The sequence below is a fragment of the Felis catus genome, chromosome D1 (assembly GCF_018350175.1).
Source record: "Felis catus isolate Fca126 chromosome D1, F.catus_Fca126_mat1.0, whole genome shotgun sequence".
NCBI lineage: Eukaryota > Metazoa > Chordata > Mammalia > Carnivora > Felidae > Felis > Felis catus.
In genome coordinates this window covers 109171710-109198618 of record NC_058377.1, presented here as the reverse complement: position 1 = coordinate 109198618, position 26909 = coordinate 109171710, and the positions used below count along the sequence as shown (strand labels likewise).

General features: G+C 49.5%; 1 protein-coding gene and 1 pseudogene across 3 annotated transcripts; both read right to left on the bottom strand.

Moving 5' to 3' along the window:
- On the bottom strand, window positions 1-16296 carry NPAS4 (neuronal PAS domain protein 4). Of its 3 annotated transcripts, XM_045039576.1 has the most exons (9): window positions 15911-16296; window positions 4726-15511; window positions 3855-4006; window positions 3567-3669; window positions 3186-3447; window positions 2895-3004; window positions 2412-2547; window positions 856-2291; window positions 1-133 (listed from the first exon to the last, which is right to left on the bottom strand). In XM_045039576.1, the coding sequence occupies exons 2-9, from the start codon at window positions 4898-4900 to the stop codon at window positions 105-107; spliced, it is 2403 nt and encodes an 800-aa protein (XP_044895511.1). In that variant the 5' UTR covers window positions 4901-15511; window positions 15911-16296; the 3' UTR covers window positions 1-104. The 3 variants fall into 3 exon arrangements, with proteins under 3 accessions (XP_044895511.1, XP_003993721.1, XP_044895512.1); XM_003993672.6 differs by having other exon boundaries at window positions 4726-16296; XM_045039577.1 differs by lacking the exons at window positions 2895-3004; window positions 3855-4006; window positions 4726-15511; window positions 15911-16296.
- A 10005-nt stretch (window positions 16297-26301) lies between these two features.
- On the bottom strand, window positions 26302-26402 carry LOC111556781 (annotated as a pseudogene).
- Window positions 26403-26909: the final 507 nt, after the last annotated feature.

Genomic DNA, 26909 nt, shown 5'->3' with positions numbered 1-26909 from the left:
CTCTGGCCCCCAGAATCCCCCCAACTGTCCCGGGGGGGGTGGAGAGCGGCTCCACGTCTTGATGACAATATGCCATACTTGACGACGTTAAGTCACAGACTTATTCAAAACGTTGGTTCCCCTCCACTTCCATCTGCAGAGAGAGAGAGAGAAAGAGAGAGAGAGAGAGAAAGAGAGAGATGACAGTCAGTAAGGCCATTAGGAAAGATAGATTGAAGATGTGGTGTACTGTTGACACATAGTATGGGCTTCAAATATGTTGGTCCAATGACTGAGTGATCACCAGAGGCTCGGCAAGATAAGGGAGCAATTTGGGTGGGTGGAATGAAACTACAACTGTAGTTTTGGAAAGGATGGAGCCATGAGCAAGGAGCCCCCAATGGGCCAGGGGCTAATTTTCACTTTCTGCCTTTCCCAAACTTCTACAAACTCTTGCTCTGTATTCTCTTTAAGGAGTAAGAATACTGAGATAGAACTCTAATCCCTCATCCATCAATTTGTCATGTGACCTTAGGCAAGTTTCTTTAACTCTGGGACCTTGGTTTTCTTCATCTGTAATATGGGTGGTGATAGCTGATCTAGGTCCCTCACAGAATTAAGAAGCACAAGCCATTACCAAGGATTCTCTTGCGTTTTATACTGCACCCCTGACCCCTGCCCTCTAGGCCCACTTGCCCAGAATAACTATGCTAAGTTTTTCACTAGTTCGTATCCTCACTGCTACCCTGGGCAGCAGGTGTTGTTATCCTATTAATAAAATTCAGGCACAGAAAGGGGAGTTTACTCATCTAATTCCACCAGCATCTCATTGGCAGAACAGGGACTTGAGTTTCTCAACATTTTGGTTGGACTTACCTTCATGGAAGCTGTCTTGAACTTGGCTCTGGAGTTGATGCAACTCATCAGTAAACCCATCGTAGGGGAATGCTGAGACACCTGTCTCAAAGGCGGTTTCATATGTGGCCAGGTCCTCCAGGAAGCTGTGGTCTTCTGGGGACAGGTTGTTGCAAGGCGATGAGGCCCCTCCTGGGACCGCTGCCTCAGGATCCCCTGAACTCCATTCCCCATTGGGGTCTGGGGTAGAGAGATCCATGAATATGTCTTCCACGGGCGTCTCTTCCAGGAATATGTTATCAGGGTCAGCCAGGAAATCCAGCTCCTGGCATTTCCAGGGTTTCAGGTCCAGGCTGAGCACAGGGGGACCAGCCCCCGGCAGGGACAGGTTGGAGTCTAGGGGCTCCAGACCTCCAAGTGGCTCTAGCCCGCCCGTGCCAGCCTCAGCTGAGAAGGGCCTGTCCATGCCCTGAGCCAACTGGCTGATCTGCTGGATGAGGCGGTCTATCTCATTCTGCTCCTTCTCAGAGTAGTGGAAGAAACTCTGCTTGACTGGAGAGGCTTCAGGTGTAAGCAGGCCTTCGGGTACCAGAGGGACATCCACAGAGAGGGGGCCCCGCAGCTGGGCTAGGGCCAGGAGCGTGCAGTCCCCATTACCAGGGCTGCTAGGACTTGGGGGCAACTTCTCATAGAGAAAACTGCATCCCTCCTGGGTGAAGTAAGTCTTGGTGGGATTGGGGCTCAGTTGTTCTGGGAAGGTTTGGCTGGGGCTGTTGAGGTGTGCTTGGAATGCTGTGCTGGGAGGAGTCAGTTGTTCATGGGCAGGACTGCCCAGAGGCTCTGGGAAGGTGGCAGTGCTGGGAAGCAGCTGGTCTGGGAAGGCAGAGGTGCAGGGAGTCAATTGATCTTCATAGCTTCTGGCTGAGCTTTCGGTCATCTGGCCTTGAAGTGGGCTCATCAGTGGATCTGGGAAGGTTGCACTGCTTGGAGTCAGTTGATCAGAAAAGGTGGCAGTGCTTGGAGTCAGCTGTTCTTGGAGAGAGCTGGATGGAGTGGACAAGTGGGTCTGGAAGGGCTCGTGGAGGCTGAAGAGGAAGGCACAGCCTCCTGGCTGGTGGGGTGTGTAGGGTGGAGTGCACACAAGATCCTTGCTCAGGTCTGCTTGAAGAGAAGGCTCAGGGCCAGACGGGAATGCCAGGTAACTAAAGCCCAACTCTTTTTGGGATTGAGGAAGCTCTTCTGATGTTGAGGCAGCACCCAGGTCTGGAGCACTAGGGAAACTGGTGCTTCTGGGAGCTCCCAAGGCTGGGGGGAAGAGTGGGTTGGGGCTGGAACACTGCTCTTGAGAGAGGATGTTCTCTGGGAATGAGGGCAGCATGGCTGGGGTGCCCAGAACATAGGCTGCCTGGGTGTTTTCAGAGTTCAGCTGCTGGCGGAGGCTCCAGGCTTCTGTGTCACTGGAGAGGAGAGAAGAGGCAGACGGTAAGGGTCTGGTGGTCTTTCCCAGAGCAGTTCCTGATTTTTACCTCCTCCATGCCCACCTCAGTTGCCCTCCAAGCCCCTGCCTTGCAGCTCACCTGATTGGGTAGTTATTAGCAGTAATGGGGCCCTCTGGACCTTCTGAGTATAACAGGCAATAAATCCATGCCCAGCCTCCAGGCTTGGCCTGCAGTCTCACCACCATCTCTGCCTGAATATCTCCACTCTCAGCCACTGAAGGAAAAGAAGAGATGCAGAGTTAGGATGTCCATCAGGCGACACCACCTAAACTTCCCTCTTATTGACCTTTCCACTGAATTGGGGTATCCATGACATCTCCATTTCTGACTACCCTCACCTGCACCACTCAGCTCCCCACATTGACCTCACCACTTGGAGTCCCCCGGTCCTGACTCTATTCTCACTTTGACTCCTCACCCTAATGTTCATTCTGTAATATCCAAAAATTGTTGGCCTCTGTTATCTCCCCAGCATCATTCTTGACCACAGCCCTTCTTGGTTGGGTCTCCCATGACCTTTCCCAGCACCCTGTCTTGCCCCCAGCCTCTCTGGACACTCACACAGGCGGTAGTGTTGAGCAGAAGCGTGGGCCAGGTCCTCGGGGTGCAGCAGTCCATACCATGATTTACAGAGCAGTTCACTGCGCTCAAAGCCCAGGTAGATTAGGACACTGGGAAGGTGGAAAGGGTGTGGTCAGCTTTCTGTTTTCTCTGCTTGATACCCAGGCATCTCACTCCCTCCCAGGTTCTCTGCCCCCTTACACCCCATCCTCCCTGCTCCTGACTCCAGAATCTAGGGTCCCCTCATCTCTGGCTTGCTTTCCTGCTGGAGTCTGAATGCTCTGGACTTACCTCTCAGAGATGTCCAGTAGGGCCAGGTCCTTAGCATGACGGCTCTGGAACATGGCCAGGAAGAGTGAGGCAGGGCCAGGGCCAGGACCAGGGCGAGGTCTTGGCTCCAGTGGAGCACAGAAAGCCGTGAAAACAGGGTTTCCTGCCCAGTAGGCTCCAGGTGGATGAGCATGGAATCGGCCTCGGATAAGCACCAGTTTGTTGCCTGCACTCTGGCGCCTGAGGGACTTGGAAGTGTTGAAGCGGCAGCGGAAGAGGCGATCTAGGTAAATGAAGAGAAAAGCTGATAAGAGGGTGGGTTGTTGAGAGAGATAGCAGGTGGAAAGGAGCAGGGAAGCAGGAAGGAGGTTTGATTGAGAGAGGGAGAAAGGGAGTTCTTACCGGTGTCCAGGGCAGAGGGCAGGGTGAGTTGCTGGCGCACAGTTAGGTGGTCAGCTGGGTCAATGATGTCGTAGATACTGTCACCCTGGGCAACGAGGTCCACCTGGGAAAAGGTGAAGAAGAGATGAAATGACGTTTAGTGATGGCAGCAAGAGTGATTCCTTAGCACATAGCACCTGGCAGTGTATAACCTCTCCTGCCTCAGTAATTCTCAGATTCTCAAAAGTGGAAAGCTCACTGTATCCCATACGTACTCTAGCCCAAGCTAAGAGGACCCTCAGCACTCACCATGGAGTGGCCCAGATGTTCGCTCACACTCTCAGACAGATATAGCAGCTTCCCCTCAGCTGTGAACACAAGTAGAAATCCAGGTAGTGCCGCCACTATGTCTTCAAGCTCTTGAGATGAGAGAAGCCCTGTGGGGCCCGCCAGAGGAGTGCCTGCAGGGTAAGAAGATATGGTGGGTCAGGAGTAAAACTGGGAAGCAAATCATAAGTAAGGAAGGCATGCACTGAGTTTCAGAAAATCCAGAGGAATTTCTCATGAACCTGCCTCTGCACACACCTGTTGACCCGCTACCCACAGCTCTTGCCCAAGGAACCTGTTGCTGGATTTCCCTAGCCAGCCAGCCCTTTGACTTCTAAGTCGGAGCTGGGTCTTTGCTGGCCCTGAATTTCAGACCCTCGGACAGCGCTCAAAAGACAACCGGGAGTTCAGCACCGCGGGCAGCGCCTCTCAACACGGTGATGCGGTCAGCACCGCGGACAGCGCCTCAAAGGCTGCTGAAGAGCCTTTTCAACGTAGAGAACAGTGGCCACGCTTGCCCCGGTTTGGGTGACTCCATCCCTGCAACTTCCCGGGCTTCCCTCCTCGGGTTCCTGGAGTGCCTCTACGCTGTGGGAACTGGGGCCATTCTGTCCTGGCTTTCTTATTCCCATAAATCTGGCAGCAGGGACACTATCCAGGCTCTTACCAGAACTAAGGTGAGGTCTGAACAGAGCTCAGGAGGAAAAGTAGGAAGACCTGAGTTCCCCAAGTCCCGTCTCTCCCAGCTCGCCGCCACGCTGCCCTAGACATGCATCAGTCCCTGCTGGTTCCCTCAGCTCCACTGTCCCCGGTGCCCGCCAGCTCTGGTCTCTGGCAGCCCCAGTTTGCTCACCTCCAGCGAAGAAGACGCCCTTGCGAGTGTAGATGCAAGCAAGACTCATAATGTGCAGGTAGGAGAGCCGGACCTTGTCCGCTTCAGCTAGAGGCAGGAGCTCCTTGAGGTTCCGGATCTCAGCGTTGATCTGGTCGCGGCGCGCCTTGGAGGCGCCCTTGGTGGAGCGGTACATGACTAGCGGCTGCAGGGCTCCAGCTCGGGTGCTCCGAACACCTGCGTTCCCGTCCCGACGCACCGGTGGCTTCTTCCTCCTTGCTTCCCCGTCTCTCGCTCAGGCTCTCTCTCTCTCTGTCTCTCCTCTCCTGGGCTCCGCTCGGCTGCGCTGCCCCCCTCGACTGCCTCGTTCCGCCTTATATAGCTCCTGCTAGGCGTGGGGGGCTCGCTTTACAGAAAGGGGGGGGCGGGAAAGCAGGAGGCTGGGCTAAGCAAGCTGCAGCGGGAGCCACTGGCTGGGGAGGGGGGAGCGCTCCTCCTCCCTCCCGGGCTCCCGACGTCATCCCATGACGTAGAATGAGAGCGGGAGGGGGGACGGGGGGAGGGGGAGAACTGAGGCTGCGGAGGGGGCCGCGGCTGGCGGCAGCTGAACCGAGAAACGGGCGCTGCATTAGGAAGGCCTGAAAGAGGGTGCAGGGACCCAGGGGTCCGAATGTGTTCAGCTGAGGGAAGGGACAGGGCAAGGGTTAAGGCGGTCTGAAGCCCCTGGCAGGAGAGTCTGTAGAGAGGAGGGAGGGGTTGGTTCCAACAGGGATTTTTCTAAGGAGATAAGGAAATGGGGGAGGGGGAGGGTAGTCTACAAATTCTTCCTTGCTATTTGCCAGGCAAAGGTCATGTTCACATGGGGAGGAAAAGAAGGACCCTCCTTGGCCTCTGAGGGAGAGGTCGCAGCTGGGGTTTCTCTCTAGGGATTACTCAATCTGGGATTCCCTTAGTCACTTTCAAAGAACAAATCTCCTCCCCCTCCCCCCCCCCCCCTTCCCCGCTTTCCAAACCCGGGCTTGGCATTTAGCAAGGGGCATTATATGGAAGTCTAAGTCTCCAGGGTGGGGTGGAAAGGGGTTCCTGAGAGAGAAGGACCAGCTGAATTTGGCCTTGGTTCCATTTTCCCACAGCCAAGAATAGGAACACCAACACCAACGCTGGAGTCTGCAGTGATTCTCTGTTCCCCTGTCAACTAATTAACTGCAGCCACTAACGGGGGAAACTGAGGCAGGGTCCCAGGGCACGGTGAGGATCTGGGTCTGCATCTAGATATCCCTTCCCCCACCCCGTTGCCAGCCCCAAAGCGAGCGGTTCCCCCCGCCCGACTGCAAGCCTCGGTCTCCCGGCGGGCCGGGGGCGGGGGCGGGGCCGGGGGAATCCCAGCTCCATATTAGGACAGGAATCCTCCGGCGGCTGCCGCGGCGGCGGCGGGCGGGGCCTGCCTGCCTCCGCACCGCTCCGGAGGGCTCCCCCCGTCTCCGGCGGGGAAGATGAGGAAGCAGCATAGAAAAGAGGGGGCCGTGCTGGACCCGCCGAGATCCCGCATCTGTCAAGGACCCCTTGGCTCCGTCAGGCTGTCCTCCGTACCCCCCTGCAACCCCCTCCCCATCCTCGGCGCTAAGACGCCTCGTTCTGTCTCCTAACCTTCAGCTCTCCACATCCTCCTTCCACAGCCCCGACTAGTTTCAGATCTCATTGCCTGCTGGGTGGTCTGTCTTACCTTTGTGCGCCCTCTCCCCCCTCCCCCCACCGCAGAAAAATGTTCCCCTTCTGCTCTCCAGAGACTCTTCCAATCTCCATCAGTTTTGTGTCCATATCATGTCACCTTTGCCCTCTCTCCTTCTTTCTTTTTTCTCTTTTCAGCACGGATGATGGCTCCCTACAGGGGCTGAGGGGTGCCTTTCTTTCCCCCCGCATCACATCTGGGCTAGGGGACATTTTATGTGAAATCTTATTTGGTGGGGTAGGGATCTGTGTGAAATCACTTGAGAGGCTGGAAGTGAGACCGCTTAAAAATGGCGGGAGAGGGACTGGATTGATTGTAGGAAGTCACATAGGAAGGGTGGGGGTAAACTTTGACACCAAGAAGCAAAACTTGGGGTCAAAGAACCCCCTCATTCCCACGGGAAAGGGTGGTAGCAAGAGTGGCAGAGTGGGAGCAGGAGACGGCCGAGGAGAAGGGTGTCTGGGCATCTGATCCTGACCTCTTGTGCCATTTTGGCAAAGGTTGGGCCATCTCCGTCGACTATCCTGTGTTCAGTGGTACAGCTGAGATGAAGGGGGGGGGGCTGGCTGTCTGCCACTCTCTCTAACCCTATTTATCTGGATTTTAGAGAAATGGTTCCTTCAGGAAGCATATCTCTGTTCCTCTTTCATCTCCATCTGACCCCTGATGTATCCATCCCTCTAGCTTCTGACCTTTGGACCCCTTGACCTCAAGCGCTTGATCTTTGGACCCCATCCTTGTATGAAAATCCAGGGAAGTATTCCTATTTTCTTCACCCACTGATGCTTTAGCCTTGGGTGGGAGACAGACTTAGTGTCCCTCTCTATGATAAGAACTATTTGTTGGTTGGATGCAGCCAGTCTCCAGTAAGGTGAACAGAGCTGCAGTGAAAGAATGGGGCGTTGACCACTGTCCATGGTTCTGGGGAAAAAAAAAAAATCCCTGAAGTCATTTGGCCATAGTCTACCTGGACATCAAAAGAGAGCGTGAGTCCACACAGGCTTCAGAGTGAGGCCCCCGTTAGCTGTCCCCTTCTCCTCTGAGGATGAATATGGGAGGGGGCCTTAGGGGCCCAAGGGGTCTGAGCTCGAGGAGTAAAATAAGCATGCGAGGAGAACTGGCCAAGGGAAGAATCCTTGCATTTTTCCAGAATGGGCTGGGGGGGAAGGCCTTCTGGAAAGAAAGAAGGGTCTAGAAAGGGACAGGGGAGGGGGAAGATAAGGGCTTATCCTAGTTCACCCACTCTAATTCAAGTTGAGAAGCTCTATATGCCCCAATGTCTCCTCTCCCTAGGCCAGCTCCCACTCCCCTTGCTTCCCACCTCCGTGAAGCTATTTTTAACTGTGCAGAACCAAAAATAGCTTGGCAGCAGCTTCAGGCCGTGGGAGAGGAGCTATTTATATCACCAGTGACGGTTCCAAAATAGCAAGCAGGAGGAGGGGGGCGGCTGGCACGCTAGAGAGCTCCTGGCCGCTGCTAAAAATACTGGCAGTGTGAGTCATCCCGGCCTGGCTGAGTCACCCCATTCTCCCCCCCGAATCGGCAGGCAGCAGCAGCAGAACAGAACAGGCTAAGAATTGGAAGCTTGAGATGGGGGAGGTATCAGAGCCCATCATCTATGGGAAAGTGGGCAAGAAGCGATTTGATTCAAGAGGGGCTTTGGGGTGAATGTGTAGAAGGAAGGGGGGGTGCAGCTAAACCCACTGGGTGAGCCTGCAGTATTCCCAGCTATGCAGTGCCGTTTAAGGATGCATGGGCAATTGATGGGAGGGAGCCAGACTGAGGGTGTGCATGTGTCTGTCTGTCCATTTGACTGTGACTATATTTGTATGTCTGTGTCTGTCTGCATGTAACTTTGTGTTTGTGTCCCTGTGTATTTATGCATTTGCCTGCATCTATGTCTGCCTTTGTAAAAAAAAAATGTCTACCATTTCCTGCGTTATGGGTAGTTCCATGTTTGTGTCTGTATGTGTTCATGTGTTTGCAGCTTTCTGTGCCTCCTTGTCTGTGTGTGTGTCCGTGTCCATATGTGAGTCTGCTCTGTGCCTTTTATTCTCAGCATCCAATGGAGAATGTGAATTTGCATGCATCCCCAGCCTCAATGCATCTTCTGTTGCCCTCTCTGATATCACTTGTTGGGCTCTTACACCACCTATCCCTTACTCACCTCTCCCCACCCAGCATCTTCCTTTCTTTCCGACTCTTGGCCCCCAACCATTTGTGAAAGTGTGTGTTGCATGCAATCTCTAGTAAAAAGATGGAGGAAGTGAGCCCCATATGACCTCTCCCTTTTCTCTTGAATTATCCTGAATCCTCCCTGGCCTGCAGGAGTAAGTGGTTTTCCATCGCTCCATATTTGGGGCGCTGAGGGAAGAGAAGGGCTTTCTTTAGTTCTAAAAAAAAATTCCTGGTGTGGGCACAGGCATGCGCAGCGCGCACACACACACATACACACACAACTGAGAGAGAGAATGAGAAGAGAAAAAAATATCAAGGTCCCTTCTTTACTGAGACAAGCTCTTTGCATCTGTTGCCATGGCAACCCGCCCACTCCTTCCCCGAAAAATCACCAAGAAGAGGTGATGGCATTGAGGACGGATTGGCTGATTTCTTTCTTTATTATTTTTTTCTGCAAAAGGTCTTTTTATAGCAAGAACAGGCCGTGAGATCCCTTGCTCCTGTCTTGCATAGCTTTATTGGGGACCTGGAGAGACATCACCCCTTACCCACTCTCAAAGAGAAGGTGTATCTTTTCCAGAGATTTTGGGGAGGATGGCCTCCTGAGAGGGAGATGGAAAGTGATGGGAAGGGGGGGGGGGGGCGTCTGCTTCTCTAGAACAGTATGGAGACTCCTGGTTAGGGCTGCTTTTCTGGATATTTGGGGCAAGGATCTTTCTTGACAGAGGACTGTTGCAGTGTATTCTGTCCTGCCCTGGATAAATGTGTTTATGATACAAGAAGGAGAAAGAGAGAGGAAAGGGAGGAGGGGAGGGAGAGAGAGAAGGAGAGAGAGTGTGTGTGTGTGTGGGGGGGATAGAGAATCACTTTATGGGTCTTCAGAGCATATGACAAGATGTCAAAGGACACGAGATCTCAGTGGTGGTCAGACCAGACAGGCAGACAAGATGGCTCGAGAAACATCCATTAATGCAATTGATGGTGCTGTGAGTCACCACCAGATCGCGACTGTGTCTTCTTGCCATGCACCCCAGCTTCCCTGATACATAGATAAATGATCTGGGGAGCACCGAATCTCACCTTTCCTAACTCTTGCTTCTCAAAAGCCTCCTCTAAAGCCTGGCCACCAGCCACTGCAGCCACATCACTTTCTCAAGTGAACTGTAGCCTCCTGCCAAATGACTGGATGGTGGAAAAGAAGGGATTCCTCGTTTCCTCCTGTGCTTGGCTTGCTACAGAAATGGGGTCACTTGAGGATGGAGGTTGGAAAGCCAGACTAAGGATCTGACTCTAGAGAGAAACACCTCTTCCTTCCAGCAGGCTGCTGCCACCCTTAGCAGGCAAGGGTATGGCCTTGGGAGGGGAGTTAGCTCTACTTGAAGTGATGGAAAGACTTGAGATTTGCTCTGACCTGTTAGACCTATTCTCATGGCAAATCTGGCTGATACTGTCATAGCAACTTGATAGATGGTGAAACTGAGGATCAGAGATAGATACTGACTTACCCAAATTCACACAGCAAGTCATTGGTGGTTCTGGGTCTCAAGCCTAGTTCCCTGCCCCCAGCCCAGGCTCTTTCTCTTGCACTATGGGGTACAGCAGGGGTCTGCAAACTCTGGCCAGCATTCCAAATCTGGCCCACTGAGTGTTTTTGTAAATAAAGTTTTATTGACACACAACCACATCTATTTGTTTATGTATTGTCTATGGCTGTTTCCACCCTACAATGGCAGAGTTGAGCAGTCACAACAGAGACAAGATGGCTTGAAAAGCCTAATATATTTACAGACTGACCCTCTGCAGAGCAAGTTTTCCAACTTTTAGGGTAGGATGACTTCATACAAGGAATATCTCCACTTGTCTCTCTCTTTCTCAGCCAGAAGCTCTCTGGGCCCAGGGCATACCAAGCTGTCAGTTTATCTCCCTTTATTCTTCCAAATGCCAAGAAGCAGTAGTAGTGTCCCTGCACTACTAGGGGAGGAGAGATTGGGGAGCCTCATGGGCTGGGCTCCTTACTAGGCTAGAAGCTAGGCTTTGTAGCTAGGTAGATGGAGCCTCCCCATGCAGGAGTGATGCTCCACATCCTGCTGCCATGGCAACAAAGTTGGAGTTGGCAACAAAAAATCAGGGTACTCCATTCCATCCTTACCTCAACCCTAGTCTCAAGACTGCATTTTGGGAAGGGGGGGGTGTCCCATATTTGGTGATTAAGGTATTTTCCGGAAGACAGAAAGCCCCGATGGGAAGAGAGTCATGGTATTATGAGGACTCGGGCCTCCCGGAGCGTCCAGTCTAACCACGGGGAAGAATCTCTATGCACCTTCTCAGAGAGGTTTATTAAGTTGTCCAGGGTCACACAGCTAGAATGAAATAATTCCAGAATCAGAAACCAGGGTCCCCGATTTCTATTTCTTTCCATTTTATTATTATTATTTTTTTTTACCAGATTGTTCTTTTGAATCCATGAGCTTGAAACCACACAAAAGTTCTCTAACAGATTCCCAAGTATCACCCCAGTCCCAGGCCTAGGGTTCACCAGTCTGTGGAGTGGAAGTTTAATCGCTGTATAGAGCTGGTCCGTGCAGTGGCTGTCTAGTCTTCAGCTGCTTCTTTGGCAGCCTGTTTTCTTTCTCCCAAGGCCTTTTCATTATGTGATCACTCCCCCAATCTACTTGCACAGGGAGATATTCAGAACATTTTATCTATTTATGGTTATGAAATCAACAAATCTCATGTGAAGAGGGTACATGCCGGCACCCACGCGTTGAGACGGTCAGAGCTGGGTGAGTGGGCTGAACCGTGAAGGTGAGGGACACGGAGCCGTGGAGTGGGTGGGGAGGGGAGAGCATAGCCAGGTGGGAAAAGATGAGGCTGCTTTGGGCAAGGACCTGGAGGCAGGGCTGGGAGAAGAGGGCACAACTAATACAATGAAGAGTGCGTCAGACCAGCCGTGTTCCAAGGAGGGGAGGAAAATCAATCACCTAAAATGCTCCATGAATGCACAGCAGAGACCCAACACTCCTGTAAGCCTCAAGGGGTAGACAGGAGTTCAGGACACTGGCCTTGCCCTTGGGACAAGGCGGTCTGGAGGAGGAGACAGACCCTCCACCCTTCATTTACTAGTTCGGCCCAGTTTCAGAGTCCTCCACCCCTCCCACCCCCACTCCCTCCCACCGGTGAATTCCTCCTGGCCCTACTGTCCTTCTAGTTGGGTCTGGGACCCTTTCTCAGTGCCCCCACAGCTTCCTGCATTTCCTCATCCTACGTTGTCACTGCTGGTTTACTTGGCTGTCTCCTCACCAGCATCTCTGTCTGCTCTCCACATTCTCGGCGTCTAGCCTAGGACCCGGCTCAGAGCAGGGCCTCGGATATGTATTTCATTCATGCACACACATCCGAGCACTGAGTTTGTGCCAGGCTCTGTGCTAGGCACTGGTGATGCAATGTGTGGGAACACAGGCCTGGCGTTAACTTCATGGAGCATCCAGGCTGGTGAGAAAGCGAGAAACACCATCAAGCCATTTAAGCCATGGATGTGAAATGATTGCTGCAAAGAAGCGAGGCAAGGCGTGTAGGAAGAGCCAAACGAGGACTGACTGAGCCCGGGGAGTCCAGGGTGGTCTCCCTAAGGAGGTGTAATTGAGCCGAGTTGCTGCATGTCTAGTGACTGGCTGGTCGAGCTGTGCTGTGCTGTGTGGGGTGGGGTAGACAGAGGAGTGCGGAAGTGAGACCCCTTACAGGGACGGGGAGCTGCATCATGTGAGAAGCCCTCACAGCCTGAGGCTGTGTTAACAGGTGTGCGGAGTGCGGGTGAAGAGGGGGCAGCCTCTGCTAAGGGCAGCTGAGCCCCCACCTTGACCAGGAGGCTTGGCTCCTGTGTAGGGGCAGGACCAAGAGGGGGCCCACGGGGGAGAGCAGACGGGTGTGTGGGGAAAGCCAGTAACTTCTTTGTGGGAATGCAGGTGAATGGGAGGGATCCTGGGGCTCAGAGAGGCAGGAGAGGGTGGGCGTCCAGCGAGGGGCTCTGGGGTGAGACTTCCATGTGGAGTCCTGGCTCCTTCACATTGGGGAAATGGCTTAACCTCTCATGCTTCAGTTTACCCATCTGTTAAACAGGGATGTGAGGAGAATAATAGCTCCTGCATCAAAGTCTTGATGGAAAGTTAAATGAGTTAAATCATTAAAGCACCTGGAACAATGCCTGCCCCGTGAAGGGAGCACGATCAACGTTGAATGACAGACTGTCGGCCACCGTTACCTCACCTTTATGAAAAATATAATTTTGAACAAGCCTCTGAAGAGATGGCATGGGCTGCTTTGGGAGAGACAGCACATGCTCTGTCATTGTGGAATGACAGGACCCAGGCACCCACTGGCTTTTTGTAGCCTTGGCCCAGCTTGGTCCGAGAGCACCAGATGGGCTGGGCTGGGCTAGGGGCTGCAGCGGTTCCAAAGAAAAGGACACGGGGGGCTGGGAAGGTTGAGGGACACACACAAAATCATCCTGAGGGCTCTGGCCCTGGGCCCAGTGTGGTCCTTCCCGGGTACCACCGGCTCCCACGGTACTCAGCAAGTCCAGGCAGGGAGGCCCAATGAGCCCTTTCAGTGCTCAGCAACTCAGCTCCCTTGCCGTTTTTCTAGAAGCCAACCTAACCAACTTCTTCCCCAACTGAAAACACTCCTGGTTTCTATCACTCCCAACTACCCCAGATTCCTCCCGGCCACCTTCCCTCTTCTGCCCCCAGGTGCCTAGACCACCATAGGCGCTAGCTTCAAGGATCTCCTTCTTAGCACCTGAACATACCTTGCAACATGAGAGTTCACAGATGCACCTTATATACCTAATGCGGGCATTAACTCACTAAAACTTCATGGCAACCCCACACGTGAGCTCTTATCATTCCCACTGGCCCTGGGTCCAGCAGAGAGGGAGTCTGCAAGGAATGGTCCGCAGCATCCCAGGAGAGACTGATGGGGTTCAAGGCTGAGGTGGTCATGGGAAAGCAGTAGACCTGGGACTGGCCAGTGACAGAAGGGAAACCCTAGGAGCAACCAGAGACTCCCCATCCTTGGAAATGCTAGAGCTGCAAGGAGTTGGTTGGACCACAGCAAGAAAACAGGAGCGGCAGTTATGGCCTGTTGATGGAGCAGATCCTGGAAGCAGGAAAAGATTAACCCTGAGCAGATGGGGAGGGAACACCAGGAAGCTTTAGGATAAAGGGCCATCCAGCTGAAGGGAAATCTCTCGAATCACCTAGAATAGACAGGGGATGAGCTGAAGGAGCCTTCTGTCAAGGATTGTCAAGGTTCTGGAGGATTGGAGGTGGGCTCAGCCTAGATCTCAGTGGATTGTGTTTGATGCAGGGGAGAGCCCTGGGCAGGAGACAAAGATTCTGGTTGTAACCCTGCCACCAGCCTACTTGGGTGTTATGCAAGCTCCTTCCCCTCTCTGGGCTCAGTTTCCCTGATTGCAAAATGTCAGTGGTAGTGGGTTGGACCACTTGGCCTGGAAGGGACCTCCCCTCTCTGGCATTTTGAGCATCTCTGGGTCCAGGACCCAGCTGGCCAGTGCCTCTCAGGCTTTGGAGGTTGAATGTTGCCTCTCTGAGGCCCAGTGTGAGGTAGGAAGAGCCCACGTGCCTAGTACTAGGTTCTGGGTGGGCTTGAAGTCTCCCGGAGGATGAAGTCCTTAGCCCTGGACAAGCAGGGCCACCTTGGGCCTTGGAGACCTGGCCTGTGTGAACACTGATGGAAGCAAGCACCATCAGAGGCCATTCTCACAGTTCTGTGCCAAGTGCATGAGGGGACTTACCATTGGAGAGATCCGCAGGGCTCCAAGGTGTGTAAGACAGACCCCAGGTCATCCTCGGAGAGGTCTGCACAGCCCGCGGCTGAAGCAAGTACTGTCTCTTTATACTCCTCCTTAGCTTGAGCCTGGAGGAAAACACCCCGGCAGTGTCCCACAGACTGCCATAGAGGGACTCCACAGCCTGGAAAAATACCACATTTCAGAGAATCCCAGACTCACAGTTGGAGTGGGGGGCCCCTTAGTCATCCGCCTTGGGTGACTGAGACCTAGTACAGAGAATTGAGTGATCCAAGTGACACAGCCATCGTTTAGTAGAAGTGGACCCTGAACCAGGTTCCTGGCTCACAGTGCAGTGACCTTTGTGTGCCTTGTAAAGGCTGGCCTCTGGGACCAAGAGGCAGAGAAAGAGCCCAGGCCAGGAGGTGGTGTTCTGGGAACCAGTCTCAACAATGCACTGACTTGCTGTGTGAGCTTGGCAAATAATGTCTCCTGGAGGGATGCCTCAGTCTCCACTTGTGTTCATTTAAAGGCTTGGCTCTGGCAATGGATACCCCTAGGAAGAGCCATTCAAGATTCCAGGGCTAACGTCTCCAGAGCAGGAACCTCTCTCCTTTGCCAGGCTTGGTGCTCACAGCCAGGCTGGGTTGGATCCACCTTTGGGTCCCCAGCCCTGCTCCAGAGTAGGGGCCCAGAGACGTCAGGAATCTATACATCACCTTGGGCATGGTCAAGTACTTCACAGAAGTCTTCAGTGAGTTCTGGTCAGACACCCTTGTGATTGTTACAGGGAGAGTGCAGGCATCATTAGGACTGGGCAGGGGAATCCAAAAAGCTGGGTCCACATGGCTCTGGGGAGCTCTGCCAGAACCTGCAAGCCATACGTCCATCCAGAAACTAGCTGGTGCTTGTAAGCAGTCTGGAAAAGGTTTGGTCCCAGAAAATTCCAGAGAGCTGGTGACCTGTAGGAAGCCTTCGATGGAAGCAGACGTTTGCAAGTAGCAACCTAGTTGGTTGGCCATTGAGTCCATGGGATCCAGAAGCTTGTCTAGAGTGATTAACGGTCCGGAAAGCCCATCTAGGTCTGGACTGTCCTGGGGAAGAAGAAGCAGGTGCCATGCTGGAAGAGGAGATGTCTGGCTCCGCTGTTGGGTACCAGGGCAAGGGCCAGAGGCTGACACACTGTGCCAGCTATTCTCAAGGTTAAGGAACACAGGATTGACCTCTGGCTCGGAAGCCTACACCATTGGGCTCCGGCTCATCGCTCTCCAGGAACATGCCATGTGACCCTGGTTAAGTCACTACTCTTCTCTGGGCCTCAGTTTCCCTTTCAGTTTAATGGGTGTTCTAGAGAAACTGATCAGGGGCCTTCCAGCTAAGATCTTAAACCAACCTCAGGCTAAGCCCGGGACAAAAAGGCTAAGGCAGGAAGCTGGAGGGGGGCACGGGTCTCCAGAGACCCGGGGTAGCCCCGCGGGCAGTGAAGTTCTCACCTGATGTTTTCACTCTGTGGCCTTGTCCAGAGAGGATTCCCAAACGCGCTAGGCCTGGCATCTTGTTTCCTTCCAAGGCTCCTATGGAAGAAGAATCTCCCCTGTTGGAGGGAGGAGGAGGGGGACGAGGGGCAAGGGCAGGACCTCCTTTCTCATGGTTGAAATTTCCCTAAAGTGAGTGGAGGGCGCTAAAATGGGGGTGGGGTATATGGCACGGGGGGCTTCCCGGGCCCAGGCTCCGCGCCGGGCTCGCGGCTCGGGGGCGGGGGCAGCTCCCGGCCTCTAGCAGAGCCGCCACTCCGCCGGTTGCCTTTAAAAGGCGCCAGCGCGCGCGCATCAGCAGAAGGGCTGCGGCTCTCTTCCAAAATAGGCAAGAACTGGGAGGCCGCGGGAGACGACGAGCTGCGAGCTGCGCGGACGTCACCAGGGGCCTCCCTCCCACCCCCGCCTGCATCACGTCTCCATGGCAACGGCGTACCGCGGCCGCAGATGAATGAGCTAGAGCTAGGAGAGGAGGAGCGCACAGAGACGAACGATTCCTCTTCCAGCATCCAGGCTGCCCTAGGGAAGGGGATGCACACCCGGCGCTAGAAGGAAGGGGGCGCCCTCTTATTCAAAAAGACTCCAAAACCCATTCATTCCCAAATAATCCTTTTGTGTCCCGGAAATCTGGAAGCTACATGGTCCAGGGACCCCTGACCCTTCGGTTCAGGGCTCCTCCAGCCTCAGAGCTCCCTTTTACCCCCCCTATCCTCTCTTATTCCGTCAGCTCTTTCTGTTCCCCAAACTTTGCGGAAATATCAGACATCGTGTGTCTTAGCGCCACCACGTGGCCAATGGTGGCGCTGCGTCAGGAGTGCTTGTAGCTGGGGTCTCGCCGTCTATGTCGCCCTCTGGCGCTTGCTAGTGGGAAGAGCACAAAAGATCTCAGTCTTCGCATAAGGACTAATTAACAAAGGCATCACTGAGACATTAGTAAAGTTTAGTGAGTGCTTTCGATATGTCTAAGTTGATAAGTGCTTCATTTCATTCTCACAGCAGCTCTGCAATTCAGACGATGACGACGATGACGATGATGATGATTACTATTTCGATTTTACGGGTGAGAACAGGCTGAGGGAAGTTGCAGCTTGCCTAAGATCTCCCAACTGTAGGGCAGAACCGCCACCTGAACTCGTGCTGTGAAAAGCAATTGTGACCCCCTCACTTCCAAATCAGTGGTCTCTGTTGGTCCACCCCATAGTCTCTTGATATAAGCAGCATAACACTTATTAAAATGATTCCCATTTTACAGGTAAAGAGACTGAGACTCAGAAAAGTGAAATGTTTTGCCCGAAGTTTCAGCAGCCATGGATACAGCCCAGGTCTCTAAGCCCCTGATCTAGGGATTTTTAGGCAGTGGAATAACAGGGAATTCAGCACACCCCTGTGAGACCCTTAGTAAGAGAGACTGAGGAGATAGCTCATCCCGGGCTACCCACCCCCCCATTAGCAAATGCCCAAGGTCAGCAGAGGAGCAGGGACTCGCCCCCACCTCCCAGGATTTTGAGAGTTCATACGAGTTAGATGCTTGTTTATCTCTGCATATATAAAAATGTGCACCGTGCATCATTTTAATGCCATCTTTTTTTAAGCTTATTTATTTTTGAGACAGAGAGAGAACAGGGGAGGGGCAGAGAGAGAGAGAGAGAGAGAGAGAATCCCAAGCAGGCTCCAAGCTCTCAGCACAGAGCCACACGCCGGGCTCCATCTCACCAACGATCTCACCAGTCATGAGATCACGACCTGAGGTGAAATCCAGAGTCCCACGCTTACCCAGCTGAGCCACTCAGGCACCCCATTACTGTCATCTTCTAAGAGACTCTTCCTACTAATGCAGGAGCCCTTGCATTTATCTAGTATTGGGCTGAGAAGGCGCTTCCTGGTTTCAGCTTGCTGCTTTTAAATTGACCTGCCCTATTTGCCAGTGAATAACTGTTCTCAGGTCTATTGCTTTCTTGTTTTTCCTGCGGACATGCTGACTCCATGCCAGTCTCAGGGTGGCGCCGGGGGCGGGGGAGATCTTGTTAGTTTGTTTTTACTGGCTTGTGTTTTGGAGCTCATGGGTATACCGTGTTATCTAGTTTTGTTGCAAAACTCTGACCATGTGATTTGATTTTATTATATAGTTGCTCTGTTTTAAGTGGAGATTCAAAATCTGGCCTCCACTGTTGCTGCCTCCCCTGTTATTCTTAGCTAACCCACTTGGGGATGCCAAGGGTTTGAGTGTAAACCATTAAAGGGAATCCAAGAGGCTGGGAGTCACACTTTCTAAAGCTCCAGTGTAAAGACACTGCTTCCAGTGTGGTTTAGATTTTTCAGGAATCTGAACCATCAGCAATGGGCACATTTCCCCATTTGGTTGACACTCACTCCACTTACCGGATCCCGGACTTCGGAGGCCCATTAATGGTTTTCTGTCCCCATTCAAAGGACACCAATTCAGTCAACATCTTTCCTTCATCCTGGATGGTTCTGTTGTTTTCCCATGAGCTTGTTAACAGGATTTGCTGCCATTATGGCAATCCTAAAAGGGCTGGAGAAATCCATCCATTTATTTACTCTAGACAAAGTAAATCTTTATCTAGATTCACTCAGATGTGTATCTAAATAGCTTCTCCTAAATGCTTTCCTACTGTTTCCTCCAGTAGGAAATGCTAGAGGATATTGGGGTATTCCCTCTTTTTGATCCCAAAGTTTTTCTCCCAAGGTGTGTTTACAGTTGTCTGCATAGACCCACTCTGCCTCCTGATATGAATGTCCGCTGGAATAGTCAATCATTCCAGGAAGTCCACAGAGTTGGGACAATTTGGGACAGTTGGTAAATTCCCTCTGCACTCACTATTCCACCATTGGGTTATAACCATCCATGTTTAATTTCTTACCCATCACATATCTGCCCCCAAGTGGCTCCCATGGGTATGCTCCATGCCCAAGATTTTAGTATCATAGCAGTGAGGGTGGAGACGGGCACAGGAATGTGGCCTCTCAGTTGGTTTTCCATAACTGTTCAGTTCTGACTTCTACTGGGCAGAGCCAAGAACTGTCTCATGAGCATTTTTTTTAGTTTATTTATTTATTTATTTATTTTGTGAAAGAGACAGAGTGAGAGCAGGGGAGGAGCAGAGAGAGAATGAGAGAGAGAGAATCCCAAGTAGGCTCTGTGCTCTCAGTGCAAGAACCCAACATGGGGCTCGAACCCACCAACCATGAGCTCATGACCTGAGCTGAAATCAAGAGTCAGACACTCAACCAACTGAGCCATCCAGGCATCCCTCTCATGAGGATTTTCGATTGGAGCCATATCTAGTAAATTCTTATAAACAAAACATCCTCCATGTGGTACAGATAGACTACAGATAGAAGAAAAATCTTTTCACATTATTCCTACAGTCAGTAGGGCCAATCTTCGTGACATGGTACCCATTCCGATTTGTTAATCCTTGAGGTTCTGTATCAGTTAGCTATTGCTTTATAACAAACAATCCCACAACAGTAGCTTAAAACACTGCACATTTATTATTGTACACAAGTCTATTGATCAACTGGGCAGTCTGGCTTTGGATGTATTTAGTTAATACTTTGTGGTCAGGTAGGCAACTCTGTTGGTCTTGTATTGGATCTCTCACATACTTTGGGATCAGCTGGCTGTAGGTTGGTCTAGTATAATCTCAAGTGGGACCATTGGGCTCTCCTTTACACAGTCTCTCATCTTCCAGCAACCTAGCCTGGGCTTGCCCACATGGAGGTGGCAGTGTTCCTAGAGGGAGGTGGAATACAAAGCCTTTTGAGGCCAAGGCATGGAGCATGGCACTCCACATTCTATTTGACCAAGTCGGTCACAAGTTCAACCCAGAGTCAGAGTGGGAGGAGACTACAAAGCTACAGGGAAAATGGTGAATACAGAGAAGCCAATAACTGGGGACATGAATGCAGTTACTTTCCACAGGCTCCATGAGTTTCTCTATGACAGCCAATTATGGTGACAGTGAATTATGCCTGCTTAAATTTTGATTTATAGCAGGATCATTATTCTATATTACATTCCTAGCATTGATGTTTACCAATATATTTTAAACAGGGTCTGAATTTTTTTTTAATTTTTCGTTTTTTAAAAAAATTTTTGGGGTGCCTGGGTGGCTCAGTTGGTTGAGTGACTGACTTCAGCTCAGGTCATGATTTCACGGTTTATGAGTTCGAGCCCCACGTCGGACTCTGTGCTGACAGCTCAAGCCTGGAGCCTGCTTCAGATTCTGTGTCTCCCTCTCTTTCTGCCCCCCCACCCCACTCATGCTCTGTCTCTCTCTGTCTCAGAAGTAAATAAGCATTTATTTATAAAATAAGCATGAGCATTTTTTAATGTTTATTTATTTTTGAGAGACAGAGAGAGACAAAGCATGAGCAGGGGAGGGGCAGAGAGAGGGAAACATAGAATCTGAAGCAGGCTTCAGGCTCTGATCTGTCAGCACAGAGTCCAATGTGGGGCTTGAACTCACAAACCGTGAGATCATGACCTGAACCAAATTCAGATGCTTAACTGATTAAGCCACCTAGGTGCCCCACTAATTTTTCTTTTTAATGTTCATTATTTGAGAGAGAGAGAGAGACAGAGAGACAGCACAATCAGGAGAAGGGCAGAGAGAGAGAGAGAGAGAGAGAGAGAGAGAGAATCTGAAGCAGGCTCCAGGCTCTGAGCTGGACAGAGCCTGACATGGGGCTCGAACCCACACACCACAAAACCATGACCTGAGCTGAAGTCGGATGCCCAACCGACTGAGCCACCCAGGCACCCCATCTGAATTTTTATTATTAGGCTTCACAGGCACCACTAATAAATAGAAAAATTTGAATCCAAAGAACTTTATTCATTAGTAGTTAGAATGCCACTCCAGGCAGCTCACCATCATCCATTTATCATACAATAAGCTGTGAGTAAAAGAGAACTCAAAAAGTGGCTTAGAAAACTTAAATGTAATATCTCACAAACCGAGAAATCCAGAGGAGGGCCAGTCGATGCATCTTTTGAAAGGAAGAAGTTGACTTTAGAGGTTCCAAGCAATGTATCCGGATATAACACCCAGAGGAGAAAGAGAGAACAGGTCCTTCTATTCCTGGATCTCTTTCTTAGAGGAGAAGGAACTCCCCCCCCCCAAAGAATATCTGATACTAGATATTTTCCCTTTCCACCTCCAGATCCACTTGCCATCTTCTCCAGCTTGCTCCATGCCCTGGGATGGTGGCCTCTATGATGGTATGGATGGGCTCCTTTGCCCATTTTTTGCCAGGTGATGTGGCCAACAGGAATAATTCACAAAATAATGAAAGGTTGAAGGAGTTAGGTCGAGGTATTTAAACTTCCTTGCCATCTACACTGGGTGACCATGGGCTGATGGCATTTCTTCATCAAAGACTGAAGCCCCTGAAAGACTGAAGATAGTCTCCCCTACACATCTTTCCCAGTGGTTCATTAGCTTGAATTAAGTTGCCTGCTTCTGAGCCAAAACATTATAGGAGGGAACAACACTGTAAAATGATTATAGTAAAGGTAATCGAGGGGGCGCCTGGGTGGCTCAGTCAGTTAAGCGTCCGACTTCGGCTCAGGTCACGATCTCACGGTCCGTGAGTTTGAGCCCCGCATCGGGCTCTGTGCTGACAGCTCAGAGCCTGGAGCCTGCTTCGGATTCTGTGTCTCCCTCTCTCTCTGCCCCTCCCCCGTTCATGCTCTGTCTCTCTGTCTCAAAAATAAATAAACATTAAAAAAAAATTAAAAAAAAAAAAGAAAAAAAAGAAAAGGTAATCGAGGTAGAAGATTCATAAATGAAATCTAACATAAGGTAATTGGCATTCCCAATGATGAAATTGGAAAAAATGCAATGGGAAAAATATTAAAAGATACAGTATCACAATTTCTGAAATAAGGATCAGCCTTTATTTATATGTAAAAACTCATAGGTTGAAAAAGCATGCATGTCCTGGAGGAGGGGAGGAATCGCATAAAAAGAGCAAAGTGTCAGTCTGAAAGTACTAGATGTTATGGATACAGAGAGATTCCCATTGATATTCATGGGGGGAAACTTGTCATCTATACAAATAGGATAATGTAATTCATTCATTCAACAAACCTTTTATGCTAGATCCTGTTCAAGACATTTGGGATATATTAGTATACAAACTACTGGTCTCTCCTTTTGTGGAGCTTACAGTCTAGTGGGGACAGAGACCTAACAACAGACATCATGAATAACAAAATTAGATGTTATGTTTATGGGAAAAAATGTAGAGCAAGTTTATCGGACTGGGAAAATCAGGGTTGCAATTTTAAATAAAGTGGTAGAGAGGACTTGTTGACAAGTTAGGAGCCCTAACGGTAGTCCATGTTAAACTGTGGCAACAAATATCCTCAATTCTTCACTGCTTATAACAAGAAAGAGAGGTGTTGAGGGGGAAGTTGGAAAGTAGATATGGGGTTAAAGATTGAGGTCTGAATTGGATATAAATTTGGGAGGAGACCTTGGTATATAAATGGTGCTTAACACCACAAATCTGGAGTGAGTACGTTAGAAAAGAGAGGAGTCCAAATCCAGAAGCCTGAAGAGATCAGGGAGGAGAGGGAGACTGAGAGAGACCACTGACACAGGAGGAAGAGCAAAGGAATATGTCCTAGAAGGTCAGGTGCAAAAAAGATTTCCACAAGGAGAGAGGAGTCTGTCAGGTCAATTTTGAAATAAGAATAGTTGAGGTCAATAGATGAGAACTAAGAATTTAAGACTTGGATGTCATGGATGACTTTTTCCATGGATGGCCAAGCTGAGAGACAGGTTGGGATGGGTTTAGGAGGGAATTGAAGTGGAGAAATTGGAGATAAGGAGTATCAACAGGCTTTTTTTTTTTTCTGCAAAAAGGAACAAAAGTATGAGTGGTAGTTGCCAAGGGAAGTAAGATCAAGATAATGTTTATATGCTTTTAAGAGGGGAGGAATTAACTACATGTCTGTATACTGATAGAAAAGATCCGGTAGGGAGCAAACATCGCTAGAGGAGAGAGGAGGGACTTGCTAGAGCAGAGTCCTTGAGGAGATGAGAGCAGATAGAAAGTGGAGGGCAAGTAGGGGATTGGCTTTGGACAGGAGCTTGGCTGGTTCAGAGAACAAGCAGAGCAGGTGCTGGGGGGTATATGTGGCAATGATGGGTGGAAATTCGGACTGCCTCCATTTTGCCAAGGAAGTGGGAAACAGGCTCATTAGCTGAGATGAGGATGGGGGAGGAGGTGATACAGGTTTGGCATGTGGCCTCTTCCTCCATCTTCAAAGCTAGCAGGAGAGCATCTCCATCAGTCTCTCTGACCCACACTACTGCCTCCCTGTATCATTTATAAGGACCTTTGTGATTACATTAGGTCTGCCCAGAAAATCCAGTAGTCTCCCCATCTAAAGATCCTATGTTTAACCACAGCTGCAAAATCCCTTTTGCCATCTAAGGTAACATATTCACAGGCTCTGGGGATTAGGATGTAGATAACTTGTGGGGAGGCATGGTTTTGCCTACCACACCTGGTAAATAATTCAGAGCATCACACTCATATTGCGTATGTTGTGTTTAAAATTTAAAAAGGTCCATCAAGGCTTATACCTCTTTCTTTCTGGTGGGGGATTTTGAGTTCCAGCAATTTGAGTAACTGATGTCGATATGTTTTATTATTGGTGATTCAAACCTTGACTGCTTAGGTAAAACAGTGTCCATTGGGTTTCTCCACTGTATGTTCCTTTTTTTTTTGTAATTAATAAATAAATATATTTTTGAAAAAATAAAAAACAAATAAATATCTTGTGGGAAGGAGCTGCTTTTGACTGGACTGGAGAGCTTAAAGAAAATGAAAAGTTCATTGGGGCACCTGGTTGGCTCAGTCAGTTAAGTGTCTGACTTTGGCTCAGGTCATGACCTCATGGTTTGTGAGTTTGAGCCCCCCATCGGGCTCTGCTGACAGCTTGGAGCCTGGAGCCTGCTTCAGATTCTGTGTCTCTCTCTCCTCTCTCTCTCAAAAATAAATAAACTTAAAAACAACTGAAAAAAGAAAAAGAAAATGAAAAGTTCAGGGCATTAAATTCTTGGCTGAAACCACAAAGCACCAAGTAGTTCTCATGCGTAGCTTAAAAGAATTTTTTACCCCAGTAGCTACAGGGTTAGTGCAGCTGAAGATAGGGTCATAACAAATAAATTGAATTCATACTATATCCGGATCTTTTGTGTGAAATTTAGGGCATTGATTGGGAAAGTTTGGGAACCCCAAGAATTCAAATGACAATATTTTAAAGAAGTCAGAGAATGCCAAGTATCCTGAACCTCCATATCCCATGCCCACTGAAGTGTGTGTTACCCTTACAAGGGAATGCTTGCTCTCTTCATGTCTGATCCCAACGTTTGCTCACTGACTCCAGACCTAATCTAAAACCCTGTTCCAAGATGCCTCAGAGGAACAAGGGCAAAGTCTGATGCAGAAGAAAACCTCAAGGCCATGCTTTTTGGTTACCCAGTGGTACATATTACATAAGCAAGGCAAAATAAATGCTTAAGTCTTTTTTCAAGTTTATTTATTTACTTTGGGAGAGAGAAAGCACAAGCAAGGGAGGGGCAGAAAAAGAGGGAGAGAGAATCCTAAGCAGGCTCTACACTGTCAGTACAGAGTCCAACGCAGGGCTTGAACTCATGAACCATGAGATCATGACCTGAGCTGAAATGAGAGTAGGACGTTTAACTGATCAAGCCACCCAGGTGCCCCAATGCTTAAATCTTTTATTTACCAGTTTTTAGGATAAAGAATTGGCATCTTATCATCTTGCAAATGTGGCCAGCTATTTTTTTTTTTTTTGAGAGAGAGAGAGAGAGAGAGAGCGCACGCGTGTGCATGAGCACGGGGAGGGACAGAGAGAGAGGGAGAGAGAGAACCCCAAGCAGGCTCCACTGTCAGCCCAGAGCCCTACTTGGGGCTCCAGCTGTGAGACATGACCTGAGCCAAAATCAAGAGTCAGTCACTTAACCAACTGAGCCACCCAGGCACCCCGGCCACTTATTTTTTAAATGTTATTATGATCTCATGGTTCTAAACACATTCGATGGGCTTTAATCCATTGCAAATGTTATTCTTTATTTCCTTTTTCTCTTTCTTTCTTTCTTTCTTTCTTTCTTTCTTTCTTTCTTTCTTTCTTTTTTAGTGAACTCTACCCCCGATGTGGGACTTGAACTCCACAGCATGCTCTACCAACTGAGCCAGCCAGGGCCTCACAGTTGCTATTCTTATTAAAACTCAATTGCCCCAGGGGCACCTGGGTGGCTCAGTTGGTTGACATCTGACTCTTGATCTCAGCTCAGATCTTCATCTCAGGGTCATGAGTTCATGCCTTCTTTGGGCGCCATGCTGGGTGTGGAGCCCACTAAAAAACAAAAACAAAACCAAAAAAACTCAACTACTCCATCTTTGGCCTCTTCACGGTCAGAGTGGCATCTGAGACCTTTTGAGCATGACCCTAGCAGTCTTTGATAATAGCTTTTTGCTATCTGGTGTGACAAGATATCCCTGGCTCCAGGCATTTCTGGATCCAAGATTATGTACCTTTTACATTTGAATTTTGATGAAGTCCAATTCATCATTGTTTTCTTTTGTAGATCGTGTTTTTGGTGTCATACTTAAGAAAATTGTCCCAATCTAAAACTAATGTCACATATGTCAGTTATACTTCAGTAGTAATTTGCAAAAAGATAATCATCCCTAAGATCAAAATTATGTCCTGTTTTCTTTTTAGAATTTTCATAGTTTAAGCACTTAAGCTAGCTGTTCTATGTTCCACATGTCTGCAGTCTAGATAACATTTTGTATCAGAAACATACACAGGGTTTTAATTACAGTATAAAAATATTATTTTTATGATTAAAAAAAATGAAATGTTATCAGGGCTTCTGGATGGCTCAGTCGGTTAGGTGTCTGACTTTGGCTCAGGTCATGATTTCATGGTTCGTGAGTTCGAGCCCCGTGTCGGGCTCTGTGCTGACAGCTCAGAGCCTGGAGTCTGTTTCAGATTCTGTGTCTCCCTCTCTCTCTCTCTCTCTCTCTCTCTCTGCCCCTCCCCTGCTTGTACTCTCTCTCTCTCTTCCTCTCAAAAATAAATAAACATTAAAAATTTTTTTTTGAAAGAAAATGTTCTTGATTTGATTTTTGTTTAGTTTTTTTAATTCATCTATTCATTTTTTTAGTGATCTCTATATGCAACATGGGGCTCAAACTCACAACCCTGAGACCAAGAGTGGCATGCTTTTTTGACTGAGCCATCCAGGCGCCCCCGATATTATTTATTTATTTATTTAAAAATGGAACGTTTCAAGAATTTGCATGCCATCCAGGAGCCATGCTAATCTTCTCTGTATCGTTCCAATTTTAGTATATGTGCTGCCGAAGTGAGCACTTTATTTATTTTTAATGACACAAATGACACAGGAGAATAAACTGTACAAAAACAGCAAAAGTACAGAGAGTAGAAAGGGAAAGTCACCCTTGCATCCATTGTTATTCATTCATTCAAGAAATCTGGGTTAGCTCCCCATTCACGTATTACTTCCATAATTCAAGATTCATTAGTCTACATACAAAAACGCTGTATTCAGTATGCTGTGGACGTATTATGGCAATAACTTTACCATCTTCCCATAGCTGCATTCTCTTTTTCCAAAGGCAATAAAATGAAAATCTTTGTATCAAGACATAGACGTTGTACATGTAGAAGGTAACTCAGAGAATGCAGATTCTGGAGACAGAAGAACCATATCTTGTTGCTCTCCAAGACTAAAATGAGAAGGCTTTCTAGTGGTGCTGATGTCTTTCAGATGTGTTAAAAGGAAAACTAACGTTGTAAGACAAGTCAGGGGCTTCCTCCTTAATGTCTGCGCTTCCTAAAGATGTTGTAAGGGTTTAG

Excerpts from the sequence above, each read along its gene's own strand:
- NPAS4 (XM_003993672.6), bottom strand. The coding sequence starts at position 4,900 with ATGTACCGCTCCACCAAGGGCGCCTCCAAGGCGCGCCGCGACCAGATC. Across the intron at positions 4,007-4,725 it reads GGGCGTCTTCTTCGCTGGAG|GCACTCCTCTGGCGGGCCCC; the intron begins GTGAGCAAACTG and ends CTTACCCTGCAG. Across the intron at positions 3,670-3,854 it reads AACATCTGGGCCACTCCATG|GTGGACCTCGTTGCCCAGGG; the intron begins GTGAGTGCTGAG and ends ACCTTTTCCCAG.